The 21,165-nt window shown below is 41.5% G+C and overlaps 1 protein-coding gene across 1 annotated transcript in view; it reads left to right on the forward strand.

The window, feature by feature from the left end:
- CPA6 (carboxypeptidase A6) overlaps positions 1-21,165 on the forward strand; it is a 259,455-nt gene that overhangs the window by 166,236 nt on the left and 72,054 nt on the right. The window contains exons 3-5 of the mRNA XM_012739909.2: positions 12,052-12,176; positions 17,900-18,014; positions 19,913-20,014. Coding sequence (XP_012595363.2) covers positions 12,052-12,176; positions 17,900-18,014; positions 19,913-20,014 — 342 coding nt within the window. The remainder of the gene's footprint in view (positions 1-12,051; positions 12,177-17,899; positions 18,015-19,912; positions 20,015-21,165) is intronic.

Here is a 21,165-nt window from a genome sequence, read left to right on the forward strand (position 1 = left end):
TTTAAATGTGTTTCAAGGACCAAGTTTCGGTTTTGTTGATCCTCAGTATTACCTTTGTTTTCCATTTCATCAGTTTATCCTCTCATCTTTATTAGGACCTGCCTTCTACTTTTTTGTTTTCACTACTTTTTTGTTCTTGTTGTTGTTGAGACAGTCTCACTCAGTTGCCTCTGGTAGAATGCAATAGAGTCATAGCTAACAGCAACCTCAATCTCCTAGGTTCAAGTGATTCTCCGGCCCTAGGCTCCCAAGTACCTGGGACTATAGGCATGTGCCACGAAGCCCAGCCAATGTTTTATTTTCAACCATTCTATTTTATGTGTCTCTTGTAACCAGCACTTAATAGAATATTTTTTATTCAATATACATGCTCTTTTAGCTAGAGGATGTAATCCTTTTTTATTCACTGTATTTACTGATATATTTCCTTATTTTTTTTGAAACTATTTTCTTTTTGATGCTTTTTCTTTTCTTTTCTGCATTGCAGATACCTTACCTCCCTTCAAGTCCCTTTATCCCTCCCCTGTTGATAACATAATTGTCTTAAATATTTCATCTACATACATTAAAAAATGTATGTAGAAACCCTCACTTATCATTTCCATTTTGTTTCAAGAACTTCCACTAGCCATAATTTATTTTATTTTATTTATTTTTGTATTTTATTTTTTTGAGACATAGTCTCATTCTGTTGCCCGGACTAGAGTGCCATGGCGTCAGCCTAGCTCACAGCAACCTCAAATTCCCAAGCTCAAGCAATCCTCCTGCCTCAGCTTCCCCAGTAGCTGGGACTGTATGTGTGAGCTACCACACCCAGCTAATTTTTCTATTTTTTTAGTAAAGACGGGTCTCACTCTTGCTCAGGCTGGTCTCTAACTCCTGAGTTCAAGCAGTCCTCTCACTTTGGCCTCCCAGATTGCTAGGATTGTAGGCGTGAGCCACTGCACCTGGCCGAGCCATTATTTTAGGTACCATGAAACTGGTATCTGATGCTCTTGAGCCTATAATCCTGCTATGTGTTGAATCTGTTGGCTTTTGCTTATAGTAACTTAGTAATAAGCTATTAATAATTACTTAGGAGGGAAAATGGGAATCTGGAGAGTCTATGTCTAGACTGGCAATCAAGGGAAGAATCATAAGTCTCGTCTAAGTCCTATGAGGAACAACAGTCCCCTGCAGTTAGCCATTTCTGGAACACAGGGGGGTAGTGGCATTCATACAGCCATCTCTGTGTTTCGGGATCACAGGGCACAGGTAAACTCCAACACTGTCAGTACATTCTCTCTCTTCTTTCTTCTTTCCCTGACCCAACCAGCTCTGCATGGAGCCTCCCCTTCCCTCTTCCCTTCACCTTTTGCCAGACGAGCTCCTACTCATCATTCAGTATCACACACAGGCAACACTTCTCCTGGGAAAGTGTCCCCCCACCTCCCCAAACTTGATGGAACAGTACTGTGTCTTATCTCTGTAGATAATCACACCACATGTAATATCTGCTTAGCCCTTGAGGGCAGAGCTCATCCCTGTATCCTCAGCACTAAGCTTGGTGGCTGAGACTCAGTGGGCTTTCAGTAAACAGCAAATAAGTCGGGGTAGGGGGTTACCATAGCTGTGACTTTTGAAAATCAGCCCGTTCTCGCAGACACCTGAGAGACAGAACAATCTCCAGATCCTCTAGGTTTTTCACAGGTGAGGATTCTGCTGCTAGATCATCCCACCCTCCACTCCGGGGATTCTCCATTGTTGTTTTTTTTTATTTCAGCTGACAATTAATATAGAAGAAAATAAGGTTACCAATTTCCATTTCATCTTCTCAGCTGTTTTTTTTCCGAAAAAGTGCTTTCTGTAAAGGAGTTGAAATTAACTTTCTAAAAATTGAATAGTTATCTTGCTTATGTATTATTTATCATTACTGACCTATACAAGTCAATATAACTTACCGCTGAACAGTGATACTAGTGCTAAATTATTGGGAATCTTTTTTCTGATTTTCAGGGTAAGGAGAAAAGAATGAGTAAACTTGAGAAATATTTTCCTGGGGAAATGTAAACTTTTATACTCAAAAAAGCACATTGAGCCTGGCACAATTACAGAGTTTAAGGGTTACTTGGGAATCATGTAGTTCAACCCCTTTATTTGTAATTTAGGCTCTGACATGTGACATATCAAAGTTTAGATAGAACCAGGAGAAACTATTTCTTTTGTTTCCCAAGTTGGGAATTTTTTTTTTCACTAACTCAAAGGACAGTTTTGTTTGATTTATTTGCTTAATACTTAGAAGAATTCTTAGGCCAACATCTGAAAGAGAAAATGCATAATAACAAAATCTGAAGCGGGGTTTACCAAGTATTAGACTCCAGAAAAGAGCCAGAATTTTTAAACATAAGTGCACTATCATACTGCTGTTGAGGACACCAAATGGAATACTGAGCGTAGTGATCGAACATCATGAAGCGGGCATCAGTGTGAAAATCGTAAGTCATCAAAAGAGGGTGGAGGGAAATCTCTGTTACCTGATGAGATGCAGCCCAGGGACTCTTGTCTTCAAACGTACTTCCGAATGGGTCTTCAGGTGATGTGCCAGATGCTCTCTGATTATCTCCTTCCATTCTGCTACAGAGCTGGGCTGAAAATGCTAACTCAACTCTCAGGTATAGAATTATTTTAAAAATTAGCAAAACATAGTGAAGTGTTATTTCTCTCACCTAGTAAATTTCCTGAGTGGCTGCTAAGTTCTCGGAGCCTCTAGTGCAGAAGTCAGGAACCTTTCCTTAGCACTTATAAGTCTTCTCACGTTCATGTAGAGGGCGGGAATGAAGGTGGTACTGGCTCCATTATATGAAAAAGGCAGTGATGCGTCGGTGCTGCAGAAAGATGCACGATGCCAAAATCACGTGTCACTGACTTCCTACTTTCTCCTGGGTGGACCAGCACAGATCCACATCCTCATTGCATAACCCCAACCTCCAATAGCCCCCAAATCACTTCCAAGCCACCCTGGCCTGATGATTCTGAGAGTTCCCACCCCTCATCTACTGTCCCATTAGGTTATCACGTGTCCTAAGTAGACTGGTGACCATCCTGAAAAAGAGAAGGGCCTGACACTGACATCTGGACCCTGGTGCTCCCAGGAGCTGGCCTGGCTCCCACCGCTCAGCTGTGGTGCTCTTCTGTTGAGCCTAAACCATTTCACACAGCAGCAACACCAGACGAGACCGCTCTGTGTTCATCATGAAATAGGACAAAATCAAGACCACTGTGATTATGTCTAAACACAGACCAAGGGGGAAAAAAACATTGTCTATTCCAGAAAAATGACCAGACATGCCCCTTTTCTGGCTAACAGAAATGACAACTGCTTCTTCACCAATGACAGCTTTAGCCCCACTCTGCCTCTCCCACCATCTAGAAAAATTGCTAAAATGTCACACGATAGAGTTCTTTCCCTTCCTCACAGCATTTAGTCCAAAGAAAAACCTCAATTCTCTAAACCCTCCACAAATCACCTAAGTCAAGCCCAAATCTCATAATTAGTCCTTTCTAACACTCTTACTGAGATTGCCTGTTTCCCATCTTGGGTTGTCCCCTGGTTGCAAGAAGCCAATAAACCAAACTTCCTTTGACTACATGTATGTCCCAAGAATCTTTGACTGATGGGCTTCAACAATCCTTTTGGATTGGTGAACATATCAACTAGCAGTTCAGGGAAATGTGAAGAGTCGTTTCCTTTGCCAACACATGTGCTTTGTTTGGATCAATGAGAGGTAATAACAATCGGCATTCAACCTTGGAGAGAATTAGGGGAAAAACTTGGAGAGCAAAACAGAGTTTTAGCAGACCTTCCACATTTACGTAATGCGGGAATCATGCTGGCCTGACAACTGGTACTCAGGCTAGTAGCATTAATTTCTGTTATATTGAAATTTACATTCTTAAGCAATGCTTTCATGTGGACTGGTCTTGTTTCATTCTGCCATTGGGTTCCCACCAATTTTTATAATGATTTTAATGCCTAATTAGTTTTTAGTTGATATAATTTTATTTTTATTTAACGGCAAAACAACTAGAGGCTTAGTCACCTAAATTTCTGCCCCACCCGCACCCTTTTTTATTTTTTTAAAGACAGAGTCTCACTCTGTTGCTGAGACTGGGGCAGTGGAGTGACCACAGTTCACTACAGCCTTGAACTCCTGGGCTCAAGCCATCCTCCTGCCTCAGCCTCTTGAGTAGCTGGGACTAATTTCTGAGGCCATTTATTGGAATCCTTAGAGCTCTGTTTTAGGAAAATGATAACTTGCAAATTGCTTCTGTGGTTAGAGAAACGATGGGGCTAAGTAAAATCTGCCCCAGAATTTTCACAGCCTACCAAATGTCTTTGGTTCACAGAAGACCATAGTCTCTGGCCAAGTTTCCCTTCCAGCAGCCCAATGATATTTGAAATGTTGACAAGTCATAAATAGAGGAAAGACAAATAATACAGTGAAAAATTTCTTTAAAACATGTGATTGAAGTGGCCATTACAGTCATCAAAAAGAATGCAGTACTGTAACTTAAGAAGCAGCAGAGTCTAGGATTACACCTGAATGTAATAAAAATTCAAAATTAAGTTGAGAAATGGGATAAGTGGACAAAATTTCAGGGATCCACCTTATCAATTTCTTAGTAAGGGGAATTAGAATTAGGAATTTACAAACGCTCTAAAGCAATCTTAGAGTATATATATTTGAAGAAAGAGGAAAGAGATAAATTTATTCCATCTACAAAATATTTAGTGCCTATTATGTGACACCCATGGTTCTAAGCATTGGGAATACAGTGTGAAAATGGAAGGCGGGGAGTCTCACCGTCTTTACTCTTATGGAGGTAACGGGGAAAACATATATTAATATGTCAATTGGGTTGAATCGTGGCCCCTGAAAAGATTAAGTCCATGTCCTAATGGGAACCTGTGAATGTGACCTCATTTGGAAAGAGGGTATTTTTCAAATGTACATGAGGATCTTAAGGTGAGCTCATCCTGACTTGCCTGGATGGGCTGTAAGTCCAGTGACAGGTACCTTATAAGAAACAGAAGAGGAGAAGAACAGGTGAAGATAGAGGCAGAAATTGGAGCGACCGATGTAACCACAAGCTGAGGACACCTAGAGCCACCGGGGGGTAGAGGAGACAAGTCGGGATTCTCCGCTAGAGACTTCAGAGGGAGCATGGCCCTGCCGACACCCGGAGTTTGGACTTCTGGCCTTCAGAACTTTGAGCAAACAAATGTCTGTTGTTTTAAACCGTCCAGTCTATTGTAATTTGTTATGGTAGCCCTAGGAAACACCAATAACAACTATTGATACCAGTGAAATATGATGAAGAGTTGCAGGCTGTGGAAAAAACACAATTCCGTAAAGCAGGTAGCAGAGGCACTGGACCTGAACTTGGCCGTCAGAGAAGCTTTCTGAGCAGTCATAGCCAAAGATCCTAAAGGGAGATTCAAGAAGGCTAAATTGGTGCAGACCAAAAAGACAATTTTAAGAGTAAAAAAGAGAGGGCGCTTGCCAGTGTATTTTGTGTGTACTAATATTTAATTAATATGATTATGTAAATTAAATCAAATACTAATTGATGACAAACTCGATATCAAGTTTTCTTACTTAGAAACCTATTATGTAGCACAAGTACCCTGCCTAACTAACACTTTTCTAAACCAACAAAAAATAAGAATAAATATAGAGCAGGACAGTCCTCCTCCACGCTTCTGTGTTATTTTGGGCATCTGGGAGGCAGGCCATCTGTTACCAGGTCGAAGGAGCACCTCAAATGTCTTCCCATGTCCCCATATACGACTTACCCTGAAGCTGCTGGAAGACACCCTGTGACACCTGAGCCAGGTGTGTGATCAGCCCTGGGCCCCAAAGATAGGTGGGGTGCTTCTCAGAAGTAGGGCAGGCCAGTGAGTAAGCACACAGCACCAGAGCCAGAAGAGCCATGAAATTAGTGCCAGATTGAATTATAACTCTTTTTAAGTGCAAAGAAATTAGTTTTTGAATTTTGAATCATTTGTTATTTAATAAATGCCCCCAGTCACCAGGTACTATTTTAAGTACTTTGTGTGTATTGTTAATTCATGTAAGCCCAACAAATCTATGAAAAATATATTATTCATAATCCCATTTTATAAATGAGGAAACAGAAGTGCACAGAGCTAAAGTAAACGGCTCCTAGTCACACAGCTAAAAAGTGGCAGAACTGGGATTCAGACCCACGCTGCCTAGCTCTAGAATTCAAGCTATTAATCACTGCATTTTCTATTACTATAATCTCTCTAATCTCAGTAATAACCAGGAACATTATTAAATATTGATCAACAAGGAAGAGGTTATTATCATCTTCATTTTACCAGTGAAGCAAGGAAGGCTCAGAGAGGTGAAGGAACTTGCCAAAAATCACACAGATACTAAATGGGAGCCTAAATTTGGTCCTAGAGAGTGAAACCCAGAGCCCATGGAATTGACTACCACTATAAGTGGCTTCAAATCCAGCCAAGTGCCTTTGTGCTAGGAAACACTCCTGCTTTGTTCATATTCTTGGTTTACTTATTGCTTCCTGCCCCCACAGGCTTAAAGCCATCTCTAGGTTTTAATCTCTCTATATGAGGGTATGATCTCACCATGTTCTTCATCTTAACCATACAAAATGGAACTTTATCTTTGCTTCTTCCAGCTTTTCTTTTCATATGCTTTTCAAACAGCAATCATAAGAAATAGCTATTAGTTTTTGAGTTCTTACTATGCGCTGGACTCTCTGCTATGTATTTTACTTCTACTATTCCAATGAATCCTCCAAAAAAGCCTGTGGTGGGTTGTTTATCTTCATAGTACAGATGAGGAGACTGAAGCTCAGAAATGTTAAAACTTCCCCAAACTCACACCTCTCTCCCAGAGCAAGAATTTCAGCCCCAGGCTGTCAAATTCCAAATGGAATAGTGACCATGATACTAAACTACCCTCACCTCTTAAATAGATCTGAATATATATATAATGGGTGATCGCATGAAGGGACACATGGGAATAGCCAGAAGGTTCTGGAAAGGAGTGTCCTTTCCTGGGGAATATCAGGTGGCTGTTTGCAGCAAAGACCTTGGATGGTTGGCAGACACCTCAAGGCCATCCTAACAAGGTTCTCGGTACTTTTGTTATATCGTAACCCAGGGTCACACAGCTTTGCAGTTCAGAACCACTTATTACCTCATCCAAATGTGATCAGACCCTGAGGAAATGACTGCTAGGAACCTACACACAATGGGCTGATTGGAACCTTGAAATATCTGCATATTAATTTATAGGATAATTTACTCCACAGGAAAGACCAGGGTGTGAGACCTACCGACCAGACCCCCTCAAACTCAAAGGCAGGAAGCTGGAAGATGCTTATCCTTCTGGATTATTCTCAGAAAATCCTAAAGACATGTGCAGGGTCAGTAAATTATGGGCACTGGAGTTGAGCGCATCCTGTATCAGCCGTTTTGTAGCTGTGCATCTTTGGGAAAGTGACTTAACCTCCCTGAACCTAAGTCTTCTCATTCATTAAAGTGTATCTACAATTAAATTTCTATCTCAAGGTGTTGTTGAAAAGATAAGTAATATGTACAAAGTGGGTGATGTGTTACAAATCTCAGATGCTTATTATTGCCCCCTGTGTCCTGATGCAGTCAAATGCCTGACACCCTGAGTAAAAAATACCCACACTTCTTAACCAAACACCCTTTCCCCAAAATATTACTGGAGAAAAACTGAGAATTCATTTTCATTTACTTTCCTGATATCACACCAAAATACAATTCCTGATTTTGCAAATTCTTTCCTTTAGACCAACTGCTTTCTGATGGCATGGTAGTTTCCTGGGAAGCCTTCTCCAAGTCTTGATGCAGGACAAGTTCTTTGGTACTTTCCTGTGGGGAAGATGCTCTCTCCTCTAGAATGGGGATTCTTATGTACCCCAGAAAATAGCACTTAGCCTCATCTCTAGAGTGGTAATGCATATTATTTTAGGTACCTGTGTCTCCCTGCCCTCTGCATACAGCAAAATTTCCTGACCTCTACTGGCATTAAGGTGTGGCAGCAAACTGTTACCCTTAATATCAAAAATCTGTCTCTGTAAATGGATTTATAGAGAAGTCCCGAAGATGATTGTAAAGGATTAGAAAATCGAATGTACCCAGAAAAGGGAAAGATGCCAACATCCTTTATCTTATAAAGGCAAGAACCAAGCTATTCCTCACTAAAGACCAGAACACACACACACACACACACACACACACTGTGATGCTGTGTAAGGGATTAAGAAAATGACAATAGTGTTAATTGTGAAAATGAGTTAAATTAGAATGCTGTCAAATCTCCTCTCTTAGAGACTTAAAAGATGTGGTTTAGACACATCTACTGGGGACAGTTTGGTACAGTCCTAGATGTATCCTTGCCCAAGGGCTGACAGATGGATCGAATGACCTCTCAGCATCCCTTCCAGCCTCACACTCCTGTTTGTCCGTGGTCGTCGGACTGGCATGTTAGCTGAGTCAGATTTGCCCTTGCAAGGGAGTGGAGTCAGCTGCTTGAAAAGAAACAGGTAGACTCTTTGTCCCAAAAATAAAAGCCTCATTACCTTGTTCCAGATTAAATTATGCCATTAGAGGTTTATTTCCTTGAGTCACAAAGTATTTTTGGTCTTCTAGAGTTCCCTAACAGAATGCAGACACTGATACCAAAGTGAAGATAAAGTAACTAAACTTTATCAGATTAGGGCTTAGCAGAGATCATGGCCCTGCAGCAGGACCAGCATGGGTTATGCAGGAAGAGGGAAGCCTAGAGCAGGCAAGGGAAGACAGAGACAGGACTGTAAAGACAAACTGTGCCTAATTGGAAATGTTACCCAAAGCTCCTGTAGAGATAGGGCTCTCCTCTCTCCCATCTGGGTTTGGTCTTGCTTTCAATGAAGGAAGAACTCTTATCAGGTGGGGAACACTGGCCAAGGCACAATAGCAAATGAGAGGAGGTCCACACCCATGCAACTGATGGTGATTGGGTGGCTAATGCACACAAGGTACCATTCCAAGTACTTGGAATGGGAGGTAAACAAATGTACAAACCCTTTGCCCTCACAGAGCTTACACTCTGGCAAGAGGAAGCTATGGAATGAAAGAAACACAAGGTGCTCTAAGAACTGTGACAAGGAGACCTACTCTAGTGGACAAGTCCCCCCTAAAAAGGGATGTTTCTATTGACACGTGAAGGCTGAGTAGGCATTGGAGAAAGGCACATGTTTGGGGAGGAGCCACCTGGAGAATGTTCCATTTAAAGTTACCAAAAGTAGGCCGGGTGTGGTGGCTCACACCTGTAATCCTAGCACTCTGGGAAGCCGAGGCGGGCAGATTGCTCGAGGTCAGGAGTTCAAAACCAGCCTGAGCAAGAGCAAGACCCTGTCTCTACTAAAAATAGAAAAAAATTAATTGGCCACCTAACATATATATATTTAAAAAAAAAAAAAACTAGCTGGGCATAGTGGTGCATACCTGTAGTCCCAGCTACTTGGGAGGCTGAAGCAGGAGGATTGCTTGAGCCCAGGAGTTTGAGGTTGCTGTGAGCTAGGCTGATGCCACAGCACTCACTCTAGCCTGGGCAACAAAGCGAGACTCTGTCCCAAAAATAAAAAAATGAAATTAAATAAATAAAAAAAATTAAGTTACCAAAAGTGATTCAACACAATCCCCATCAAAATACCATCATATTTCATAGATCTAGGAAAAATAATTTTATGCTTCAGTTGGAACCAAATAAGAGCCTAAATAGCCAAAGCAATCTTAAGCAAAAAGAACAAATCTGGAGGCATAACATTAACCAGACTTCAAACTACACTACAAGGCTATAGTAACCAAAGCAGCATGAAATTGGAACAAAAATAAAGACATAGACCAATGGAACAGAACAGAGAACACAGACATAAAACCATCTACCTAGAACCAACTGATCTTTGACAAAGCAGACAACAACATACACTGGGGCAAAGAAGCCCTATTCAATAGATGGTGCTGGGAAAATTGGATAGCCACATGCAAAAGAATGAAACAGAACCCCTACCTCTCACCACTCAGAAAAATTAATTCAAGATGGGTAAAAGACTTAAATGTAAGGCATGAAACTGTAAAAATTCTAGAAAAAAATATAGGAAAAACTCTTCTATTAATAGATATCCACCTAGGCAAGGAATTTACGACTAAGACCCCAAAAGCAATTATAGCAATAGCAAAAATAAATAAATGGGACTTGACTAAATTAAAAGACTTCTGCATAGCCAAGATCATCAAATAATCAACAGAGCAAATAGCTTACAGAATGGGAGAAAATATTCACAAACTATACATCCAATAAAGGGCTAATATCCAGAATCTACAAAGAGCTCAAATAAATCAGCAAGAAAAAAACAACCCCATTAAAAAGTAGGAAAGGCCGACATCTGTAATCCTAGCACTCTGGGAGGCCGAGGTGGGCGGATCACTCAAGGTCAGAAATTTGAAACCAGGCTGAGCAAGAGTGAGACCCCGTCTCTACTGAAAATAGAAAGAAAATAATTGGCTAACTAAAAATATATAGAAAAAATAAGCCGAGCATAGTGGTGCATGCCTGTAGTCCCAGCTACTCAGGAGGCTGAGGCAGAAGGATTGCTTGAGCCCAGGAGTTTGAGGTTGCTGTGAGCTAGGCTGATGTCACGGCACTCTAGCCAGGGCAACAGAGTGAGACTCTGTCTCAAAAAAAAACTAGGCAAAAGACAGGAATAGAATTTTTTCAAAAGAAGATTGACAATGGCCAAGAAACAAATGATAAGATGCTCAACGTCCCTAATCTTCAGGAAATACAAATTAAAGCCACAATGAAATATCATCTTACCTCCGTCAGAATGACTCTTATTAAAAAGTCAAAAAAACAATAGGTGCTGGTGTGGATGCAGAGAGAAAGGAATGCTTATACGCTGTTGGTGGGACTACAAATTAGTACAACCTCTATGGAAAACAATATGGAGATTCACCAAAGAAATGAAAACAGACTTACCATTTGACCCAGCAATTCCACTGCTAGGTGTCTACCCATAAAAAAACAAGTCATTTTATCAAAAAGATACCTGAGCTCAGATGTTTATCGCAGCACAGTTCACAATCCCAAAGATGTGGAATCAACCTAAGTGCCCATCAATGCATAAGTGGATTAACAAAAGTTATATATACCAGAGAGTACTACTCGGCCATAAAAAGAAAGGAATCAATGTCTTTTGCAGCAATTTAGATAGAACTGAAGGCCATTATCCGAAGTGAAGTATCTCAAGAATGGAAAAACAAACACCACATGTACGCTCTAATAAGTTGGAACTAGCCAATGGGCACAGAGGAAAGTAAAAATTGCTGGAAATCAACAAGAAGGGGATGGGAGGAGATGGGTAAAAACCCACCTAATGGGTACCATGAACACTATTCGGATGATGCACACACTAATAGCCCCAACTCAAGCATTGAAAACGAACTGTGTAACAAAAACATTTGTATCTCCTTAATATTTTGAAATTAAAAAAAAAAATAAACTTACCAAAACCTGTTTCAATTACTAGAATCTGCTTGTGTGGTAGGACACGGTGATTTATATCTTTTTCTTTCTTTCTTTTTTTTTTTTTTTAATGTATATACCCGCCCCCCTCCCCCCTCCTCTTTCTTATGCTTATCCAAATATTTGCAAAATAAATTTAAAACAATATCAAACTTATACTTAAAACTATTTTCTCTCATTTTTACCTTGTGGCTTTAATGTATTGGTCTTCAAACTATGACTTGTAAATTATGATCAAATTCAATATGGATATGATGTAATTTGGAGCCTAAATTCCAGATGAAATAGGACTTTTATCCTGATGATGCAAGCATTGAGTGTAATCCCAAAATGCATTTGGTGTTGTGTTTGACATTGTGACATGGATCTTTCCCCACCTACACTGGATATGAATTACAGGTTGGTTCCTGCACTACAGGTGGACCTGTGGCAGCCCAGCAGCGTCTCCCATGTATCAGAGGGAACAGTTACTGATGTCCACATTCCCCAGAATGGTTCTCAAGCCCTGTTAGCCTTCCTACGGGAAGCCAACATCCAGTACAAGTAAGCATTCCTTTTCACTTGCTATAAAATTCATTTGTATTAGCCAGACATGGTGGTGCCCACCTGTAGTCCCAGCTACGTGGGAGGCTGAGACAGGAGGATCACTTGAGCCCAGGAGTTTGAGGTTGCAGTGAGCTATGATGATGTCACTGTTGTACTCTACCCAGGGCAACAGAGTGAGACCCCATCTCAAAAAAAAAATCATTTGTACTGAAGTGAACTAAGCTATAGTTATATTCATGTTATTTATCAAGTGCTTACAACAGTGTTTTAGGTACAGTTTTTCATATTGAGAGAGCTGACATAAATCGATTCGTCTTGAAGAGCTCATCAGTCTAACAGAGTGGGAGCAAACACGTGGACAGATCGTTTCACTGTTACCACTAAGTGATCAGAGTAAACACAGACTCTCTCTGTGTGTGACATGAGAGAGCAGCCCCGTAATGCCTAAGGGTGGTTGGGAAGGTGGGTACACTAGAAGCTTCTGCAGGAGCCACGCCAACTGGGCACAGATGAGACGAGGACCTGGCAGGGAGAGGGAACCACACGAGCAAAGGGAAGCAGCACAGGAATTCAGTGCTGTTAGTGTATCATGCAAGTCGGAGAGCAGAAAGAAGGGAGGCAGGGAGGCCAGGTTGGGGGGAGTTGTATGTGCAGGAGTGAAAGCTCAGACCCATCTTATGGGTAGTGACATCCTATTGCAAAAGAGCCACCTGTCAGTGGGGTGGGGGTAGGGGCAGCAATAGGAAACTACAGTAACAGTCCAGGTAAGAGATAGCGAGGCCTTAAGTTAACACAGAGTAGTGGGAACAGGAGAACATTCAAAATATATGTCAGAGGTAAAACCACTGGACTCCCCTTGTGGTTGCATGGTAAGTAGGAAAGGAAGAGTCAAAGAATGACTCCAAATTTTCGAGTTTAGATGACTGAGTAGAGAGATTTGAATAGATTTGGACATCTTGAAGGCTGTTTTTTTAAAGGACTAGTTGGAGCAGTAAGAAGGGAGCAAGTAGAAGACAATCATAGGAGTTAAAGAAGAAAAGAAAGACTTTAGAGAGAGGGAATGGTCCACGTTGCCAGGTGCTGCAGTGGTATCCACTGAGTAAAGGACCGAGCAGTTTCCTCTGCATGTGGCAATGGAAAGTGCACTGACAGCTCCAACAGTGGGATCAGGTTGTTAGTGGTAGAAAAGAGAGAAGTGAACAGATGAGAATGCAGAGCAGCTCTTGGTAGTTAAATAAGGAGAGAAGCAGAAAAGGAGGAGTGACTATAAGGAGATGCAGCAACAGTGACTGCTTGGGAGACCGGGATTTGCTTAAGTAGAGGGAAACTGGCAGGTCTGCTGGCTGAGGGGAAGGACCAATGGGGAGGGAGACGCTGATGGTGCCAGAGAGAATGTGCGGGTGCAGGAGTGGGTGTGAACAGCAGGAAGGGGGCCGTCTCCTCCAGACTGAAGAGGTGAATGTGGCCCTGCCTAACACTGTGCAGAGGGGCGTGGACATGTGGAAAAAGATCGCAGCCAATGGCTAAATTTTCTGGATGAAGAAAGAAGCCAAATTACCTACCAACAGTGAAGAAACAGAGGTTGAAGTGCATTTCCAAGAGGAAAACTGGAGTAAGAACCAAGAAAAGTAGCTGATATGGAGAAGAGAGATTGCAGCCCTGCTACGGAGTTGAGGTTGCATTGGATCAGACTGTGGAAAGGCCAGGTGGCAAGGATGTTGAGGTTCCCAAGAGGATAGTAGGTCAAGTTTTCATCCGTGGAGGCTAATCTGGATGGGGAGGCATGATGGGACCAACAGACAAACCAAGGAAGGCATGAAGGTCTTTACATTGAAAACAGATGTAGTGCAACAAGCAGGAAGGAAGGAAATTCCACCAAACGTGGGTTGTTGGATGCTAAGAGTTCTGGGGCAGAATGTTTACAGCTGGTGACAAGGTCCAGGGTAGCCTCAGAGGAAGTGGTTGAAGGGGAGTGTTGGGTGCAGATCCCCGAGGCTGGTGCAGCCAAGAATGGATGTTCTGAATCACCAGGAACTGCCCAGCAGGCTGGAATCTCTTTGGTTGATGGAGAGACCAGAGGAGGAGGAAGACACAGACTCCTGGCGCAGGGCTGTCAGGGCGGGGGCAGGAGCTCTAGGAAAGCAGCCAAGGAATGGCACGAGGCATGGGAGGATGGGCATTCCGGAAGTTAGAAGATTAATGGGAAAGCAGAGACGGGTGCAAGAGAAAGCTGACCTCCCTCCCCCTGGCCCCATGGTGGGTGGGGGCGATGCAGGGAGAAAGCCACAGAAGAACGTATGTCCTTTACAGTCAAATTTCTGATGGGCCAAGAATATGAGAAAAGTGAGTTCTCTGAAGAGACTGGGGGTTGTAGGAAGTTTATTTCCAGAGGAAGCAGGACTCCAGCGGACTCAGGGGAAAGGGGGTGATGGAGAGAAAGGGTGTCAGTGGAAGATCTAGGAAGAGACGTGCAGTGTGAGGAATTCATGACACAAGAGGGAGTGACTTATTTTTCACTGGGAATCCTAGGATTTGGGGGTTGACAAGCATGACTATTAATGACTACCCTGAACTACCCCAACTTTTTAGCAGGTCATCGTACTGTCCAAACTGGCACGCAGGTCCCTGATGGTGTCTGGGGGGAGAGCAGGGAGCCCATGGCTCTGTGGGTCCATGGTGAGGGTCTAGTCTCTCTGCAGGGCTGGTGCCAGATGGCAGTGACACCCCTGGGCCACACAGAGATGGCCCTGCCAGAAAGAAATTTACAGCCTTATTAAAGCTGTGATTTGCTTTTTGCAGAAAGGTATTTCATCTGTGCTTCTAGAACAGAATCACAGCTGTGCATAAAAGCATTGTTCGTGCTGGACACATTTTAGTGGCTGCTCTAGCTTTGCGGGCATACTGTGATTCTATGAATGCCTGACAGGAAGGAGCCTGGCAATTATATCCATAGGTGCTCAGTAACAATGCACATGCTTCATTAATTATTATTCAGTAGAAAAGAATCTACCAGTTAGCTTAACAAGTCTCTATTTCCTGCCATTAAATTTAGGTCATGTGGAACTGACATAGAATAAAATATCACACTTTATGTCACAGAGAATAGTCTAAAAAATGAGTGTTTAAGTCAGTTGCCTCCTCGTGGAGAACAATCATTTAGAATTATTCATTCTGTTGGTCCCAAGATAATAATACGTAAGAGTCGATTAAATTCCACGGGCCCAGTAGGTAGAGATCATTTTAATTGACTTTTATTATTGTAGCCTGGAGTATTTTCAAAAGATTATCATTTACTCTGTACAAGAATACTTAATGCCTATAGTGATTTTTAAAGTGGGGATAATGTGACCCCATGTGTTTGTCCCCTAGGTGATCGACCCCTCTTTAAGAAATGACTCATTTTGCCAGGAGAAAAATTTTGGTCATTTTAAAAATTAAATACCTGCTTAAAAAATAGCAATGAAAGTTGGATTTTTAAGGGTCCCTCCCCACCCTGGAAGCTTTGAGGAGGTGGTTTTGTACTGAGTGATAACATCACTTGGAAAGTTCTTAATAGTTCTAGTCATTGCTATGGGAGTATATACAACTAGGTGAGGGATAGTAATAGGCCATGAGGAACTAAGAAAATATAATAGTTTATGAAGACTATTTTGAGATTCCATTTCACAGCCTTCTCATCCATATGCTGGTTTCTAATCAACTACTTGACAAGGAAAATGGGTTAGGTCCTTGCATATCACAATTATTTTTTAACTTAACATTGGTCTCTTAGGGCCTGTATTAGGATACAGTATAAGTCACCCAACAGAGACCTGTATTAGTTTGCTAGGCTGCTATAACAAAGTACCACAGACTTTAGAAACTGGAAATTCAAAAGGAGATTCTTGTATAGATTGTTGGCTTTGGCAATTCTGTCTACATTTTTTTCCCCCTAGTTTCCTAGGATAGAAAAAGGAGCCAGGAGAGATTGATAGCTAGTTGTAGGGAGGGAAACAGACGTGAAGGTTACGTGCAGTGATGGAATATGTTGACAGTTTATTACCACCTCAGCCCCAACCAAACTTGCCTCCTTCTTGCCCCTCCCAGGCTCTCCCCTAGCATAAGGAAGTTAGGACATTGACAAAGAGGTCCATTTGGCCAAGACCTATCTTCACAATATTGCGCAGTTCTTTAGCCCACCCAAACCTAATCATCTGTAACTTCTCACCTTGAGGAAAGAAAGAAAACACAAATACAGATGGTGTTCAGACTGATGACTTCACGTTCCACTCATGTTTGGAACCGGCTGCCAGCAGCTGCCAAAAGACTTGACCAAGCTTTGAGCCACCTCTCCTTATCTTGACTTCTAAAATGTTTCCAGTTTTAAAGTCCAAAGTTGAAACAAAAGAACAGTAAGTTCATAATCCATTCCTGATTAAATACTTTGTCCACAGTGAGCACTCAATAAATAGCAAATAAGCAAGTGAAAAAGAATGACCTATACCCAATGTGACCCTAAGAAAAATCTCTTTCCTTCATGAACCAAAAAGTATTTATTCAGATGGTTCAAGATAATTTTTAAAACCCAAGTGGCCTATATCGATCAGCCTTGGAAGTCATTTAAAGATGCTTATTACATGTTCTTTTAATAAACATTAGGCAATAAGTTCTTTTGCAAAATAAAATATGAAAGCAAAGCTTTTTAACCACCTGCCAGGCTCAGAAAAAATCACTGAGAGGTTTTCTAATATCTTTAAGTATTGAAAATGAGTGAGGTGCCATGCTACTTCGTGGTGCTCTAATTAGTGGAGGGTGGTGAGTATTGGGAAGACAAGCCTGTATCTGTCTAGCTCAGATGTCACATGAAGAACACGAGTGACTCTGCCTAGAGCTGGTTCCACACAGCCTGGAATCCCCCACCCTGGCGTCAGCCTTTAATTTCCAAATGCATTCATTATGCTCAGTTGAGCTCCTCGTCTCTTGGCATCCTTGATCCTGGCAGGCAGTGAAATAGCTTTTTCCAATTCTGGGTATTTCTTCAGTCTCCTCTTGAGGACTGTAGCTTCTTCCCTCCTTTCCTTTTTCTCTCTGAGTCTTAGGTCAGGTGTGCTGGGAGGCGACCTTAGAACAGTCTCTGGGTGGCGGAAGGGATGTGAGCACGTGGGCACAGCTGGAGAGGGGACAAGGACATGGAGGAGCAGCCTCGGCTCAGTTTTCATTGTGTCACCTGCACTTGGAGTCCCAAGATTGGAATTTGGGTTCACCTCCCAAGTTCAAATTCTGGCTCTGCACTGACCAGCAGAGTGACGTTGGCAAGCTCTTAACACTTTGAGGCTCAGCTTTTCCATTTTTAAAATGGTGATAACAACAGAATCTACCATGTAGGGCTATCAGCTATGATCACGTACATCAAACACACAGCACAGTGCAGGCTCTTGGTAAGAGCTCAAATGCAAGTGTTCGTGGCCATCACTCAGTTGTTGTAGCTGCTCAATCAATAGTAGTTGTTATTACTACTGTTATTATTTGGGTACATCTGCCTATTTACACTTGAAATTTACTACCTCACTTAATAGTTTTCATTTCCTGAAAAAGAACATTTTCCCAACATTTGGTATTTTTATAAGTATCAATTGCCATGGTCCATCATACACATAGATGTGTATGATTTTCTTTGGATGTTGCCTGATTTTTTTATTATCTCAATTTACTTTTCATCACGTCTGTCATTTCAAATCCAGGATCCTCATAGAAGATCTCCAGAAAGCACTGGAAAGGGGAAGCAGCTTACAACCCCAGAGAAATCGAAGGTCCCTTCCTGGATATAATTATGAAGTGTATCACTCCTTAGAAGAAGTATGTAAAAGATTTAATGGCTTTTTTTTTTACAAGTGCATCTTTATCATTGAGTTCTAAAGATTGAGGGAGAAAGCATAAGGACAGAGAAGGGACTACGTGAAGAGTATGTACTTACAGCTGTAAGATGGCCTGGGCACCTCAGTTCATTCATCTCTTCCGTTAAGTCTTTTATAAGAAGTACCAAAATAATTTGAATTCACCTGCTTTACCCAACCCACCCCTACAAAGGACATGGGAAGTGCAATGGAAGAGTGAGGTATTGTTGTTATAACAACAGCCACAGTGGCCTGAACTAAAAAGTCGTGGGAAGTAAAGTGCGTCAGTGTTTGAAGGCAGTGATTTGGCTGAGGGGTAAATAGGACTGACACTTGCCCTGCACCCTCTGCACAGCCCAGACCTCCCAAAGCCCGAGCTTTGTGTGTGGCACCTCTGCAGGCTAAATATGCTGTTATCTATTCTACCCGGAACAGTCACAGCCCCTCCTCTTTTACTGTTCACCTGGACAGCAACCTGTTATTCTTCAAATTTTAGCTGAAACAAGAAGGTAGCTGTGTCTACTCCCCCAGATTAGATCAGACCCCTCCCTCCTCCACCAACCCCAGTGTACCACCTGCCCCCACAGCACACACGCATGTGATCCTGTCACAGTTTTGAATTATGTAATTGTATGATTATTTGATTAATGCCTTTTTCTCCTAATAAGCTACAAGTTCCATGCAGGCAGGCCATTTCTTTCTTGTTCACCACTATATCCCCAGTGGCAGGAAAATAGAGATCTTCAAATAGATAATTGTTGACTGAATGAATGAATGAATGAATACATATGTACATTTTCCATGCTTCCCCTGAACTGGACAAAGGAACGCCAGACAAAAAATTAATGAGATCCTGTTCTAAAGAGTATTTTGTAGTATCTTGATGACAACTCTCTTCTCAAAATTATTTCCACATATTTCATGTCTCAACATACATTTTAGAAGCTTGAAATTAGAAGCAAAGGTTTTAGATAACTTGGCACACAAAAGTACCGTTAACATGCACTAGAATAAAGTCAAATTTTAAAAATATAATATAGATATACATATACATGTGAGATATATATATCTCCTGTACATCAGATTAAATAAGAATAGAAATAAAATAAAACATGAGTACTTTCCAAAATGTATTTTATATATATTTTTTCAGCACAGACGCTTTTATATCATAGAACACTGAAACACTTTGGTGTTATTTCTTTACTCCTTATGGGGCTTTTAAAGTCAGAAATGAAACACCTTATTCATCCATCTTAAATATACCTTCTCCTGATGACAGATAAGTGCGTGTGAATGGATCAATGCAAATGTGTCACTATCACTGGCGAAATTATTCAGAGTATGCTCTCTAATGTGCGGCTCGGTGGAATAACCTTTAAATGCAAAAGATAATGCCCTTTTCTTAGCATCTTCTGCTCAGTGGCAAATTATAATATATGGAACTTTAAGAAACACTTTCAAGTCATTTGGGCAGTTTTCCTAAAGTTGATTTATTTCTTTTCCTCTTAAATACTTGTGAGAAAATGGAAATAAATTTTGTTTCAAAAAGAAACCAGAACACATCAATTAATTTTTTTTGAAACTCTACCATTAGATATTAGTGATAAATGGTAGTAGAGGGCATGCTTTAAAGCAGAGACAACACATGCATCATGTGCTACTGCCCGTAAAGGCAGAAAATGTAATTTTAAGTGTTCAAAGAAAATTAAAAATAGAAAATTGGTTTTTTTGTTCAATTTTATACTCCATGTGTGCTCTTTGAATTCTGAGACCTACTGTTGTCTTTTTATTACCTTTGTTCTCTGAAAGCTCCATCATTGTCAGAGTCTGACATGGTTTTTATTTATTTGCTCTTAGATTCAAAATTGGATGCATCATCTGAATAAAACTCATTCAGGCCTCATTCACATGTTCTCTATTGGAAGATCATATGATGGAAGAACTCTTTTTATTTTAAAGGTAAAAATAAGAAATTGTGAATTAAATAGAAAATATTTACCATACACTCATCATTTGCAACTTTGATGTATGGGAGAGATAAATGAAATGCTCGGTCATAGACTCTTATATTTAACATCATCTGATAATTTGCAAAATATTTTCCCCTAGGTTTTTGAACCATGTTTAATTTTTTCTATTGGCTATTCTAGAGAATACTGTTGCTAACATATTTAGAGTCATTTGATGCAAATTATTTGTGAGTTGGTGCTACTTAGGATGAACCAGTGCAAAACTATATAAACATGTAAGAAGGTATGCATTATTCCCATCCTTAGACCCTGCATTCTCCTCTAGCTTCTGACATATAGCTCTCCGTCCTGTCTTAGCCAAACTTCTGAAAAGATTCACCTGTAGTGACCAGCTCTACTCTCTCACTTTCCATTCCAACTTTGGCTGCTCAGCCTTTGCCCCATCATGCCTCTGAAACTTCTCCTTCTAAGTTCAGCAATGACTCCTAGTTGACCTTCCTCCTGTCTCTGGCCATTCAGGTCTCATTCACTGGCTCCTCTTGCCCTGTGCTTCCCTTAGGTTCTGCTAATCAATCCGAAGGACTGTCCTCAGCTCCACTTGCATGGCAGCAACTCTCTCTAGCTGGGCGTGCACATCTGTGCCACAGTTTCAACGATCATCCCAGACCTTTGTATCCGGCGGGGTCCACTCTCTGGAGCCTTAATTCCATCCATCATTGCCTCCTTGACACTCTCACCTGTGTATTCACAAAAGCACCTCAGACTCGGAATGGCACCTGTCTCCTCCCAGTCCAGAAACATGAGCACCATCCTAAATTCCTCTCCTTTATTTTAACCATTCACTTTAAATTTAGCACCAAAAGCTGACAATTCTTTTTTCTAAATCTATTTTGGCTCTGCCCCTAATCTCTTCTCTTGTCCTCACTACTCTTGCCCCGACTTCTCTCTGTATCTGTTCTCCCTGGACTCTTGCAGCAGTGGCCTCGTGCTGAGCTTCCTCTGAGCCTCCATCCTCAGCCTCCTCATCTCCCATCCACCTTCCACGCTGCTGTCAGTGTGAGCTCGCTAACACAACTGTGCATTGACGCACGTCCACAGAAGCCTCTCATGGAACACAGGAGGAAGGCTCCTCTCTTTTAC

This window comes from Microcebus murinus, chromosome 7 (assembly GCF_040939455.1).
Source record: "Microcebus murinus isolate Inina chromosome 7, M.murinus_Inina_mat1.0, whole genome shotgun sequence".
In the NCBI taxonomy this organism is placed as follows: Eukaryota; Metazoa; Chordata; class Mammalia; order Primates; family Cheirogaleidae; genus Microcebus; species Microcebus murinus.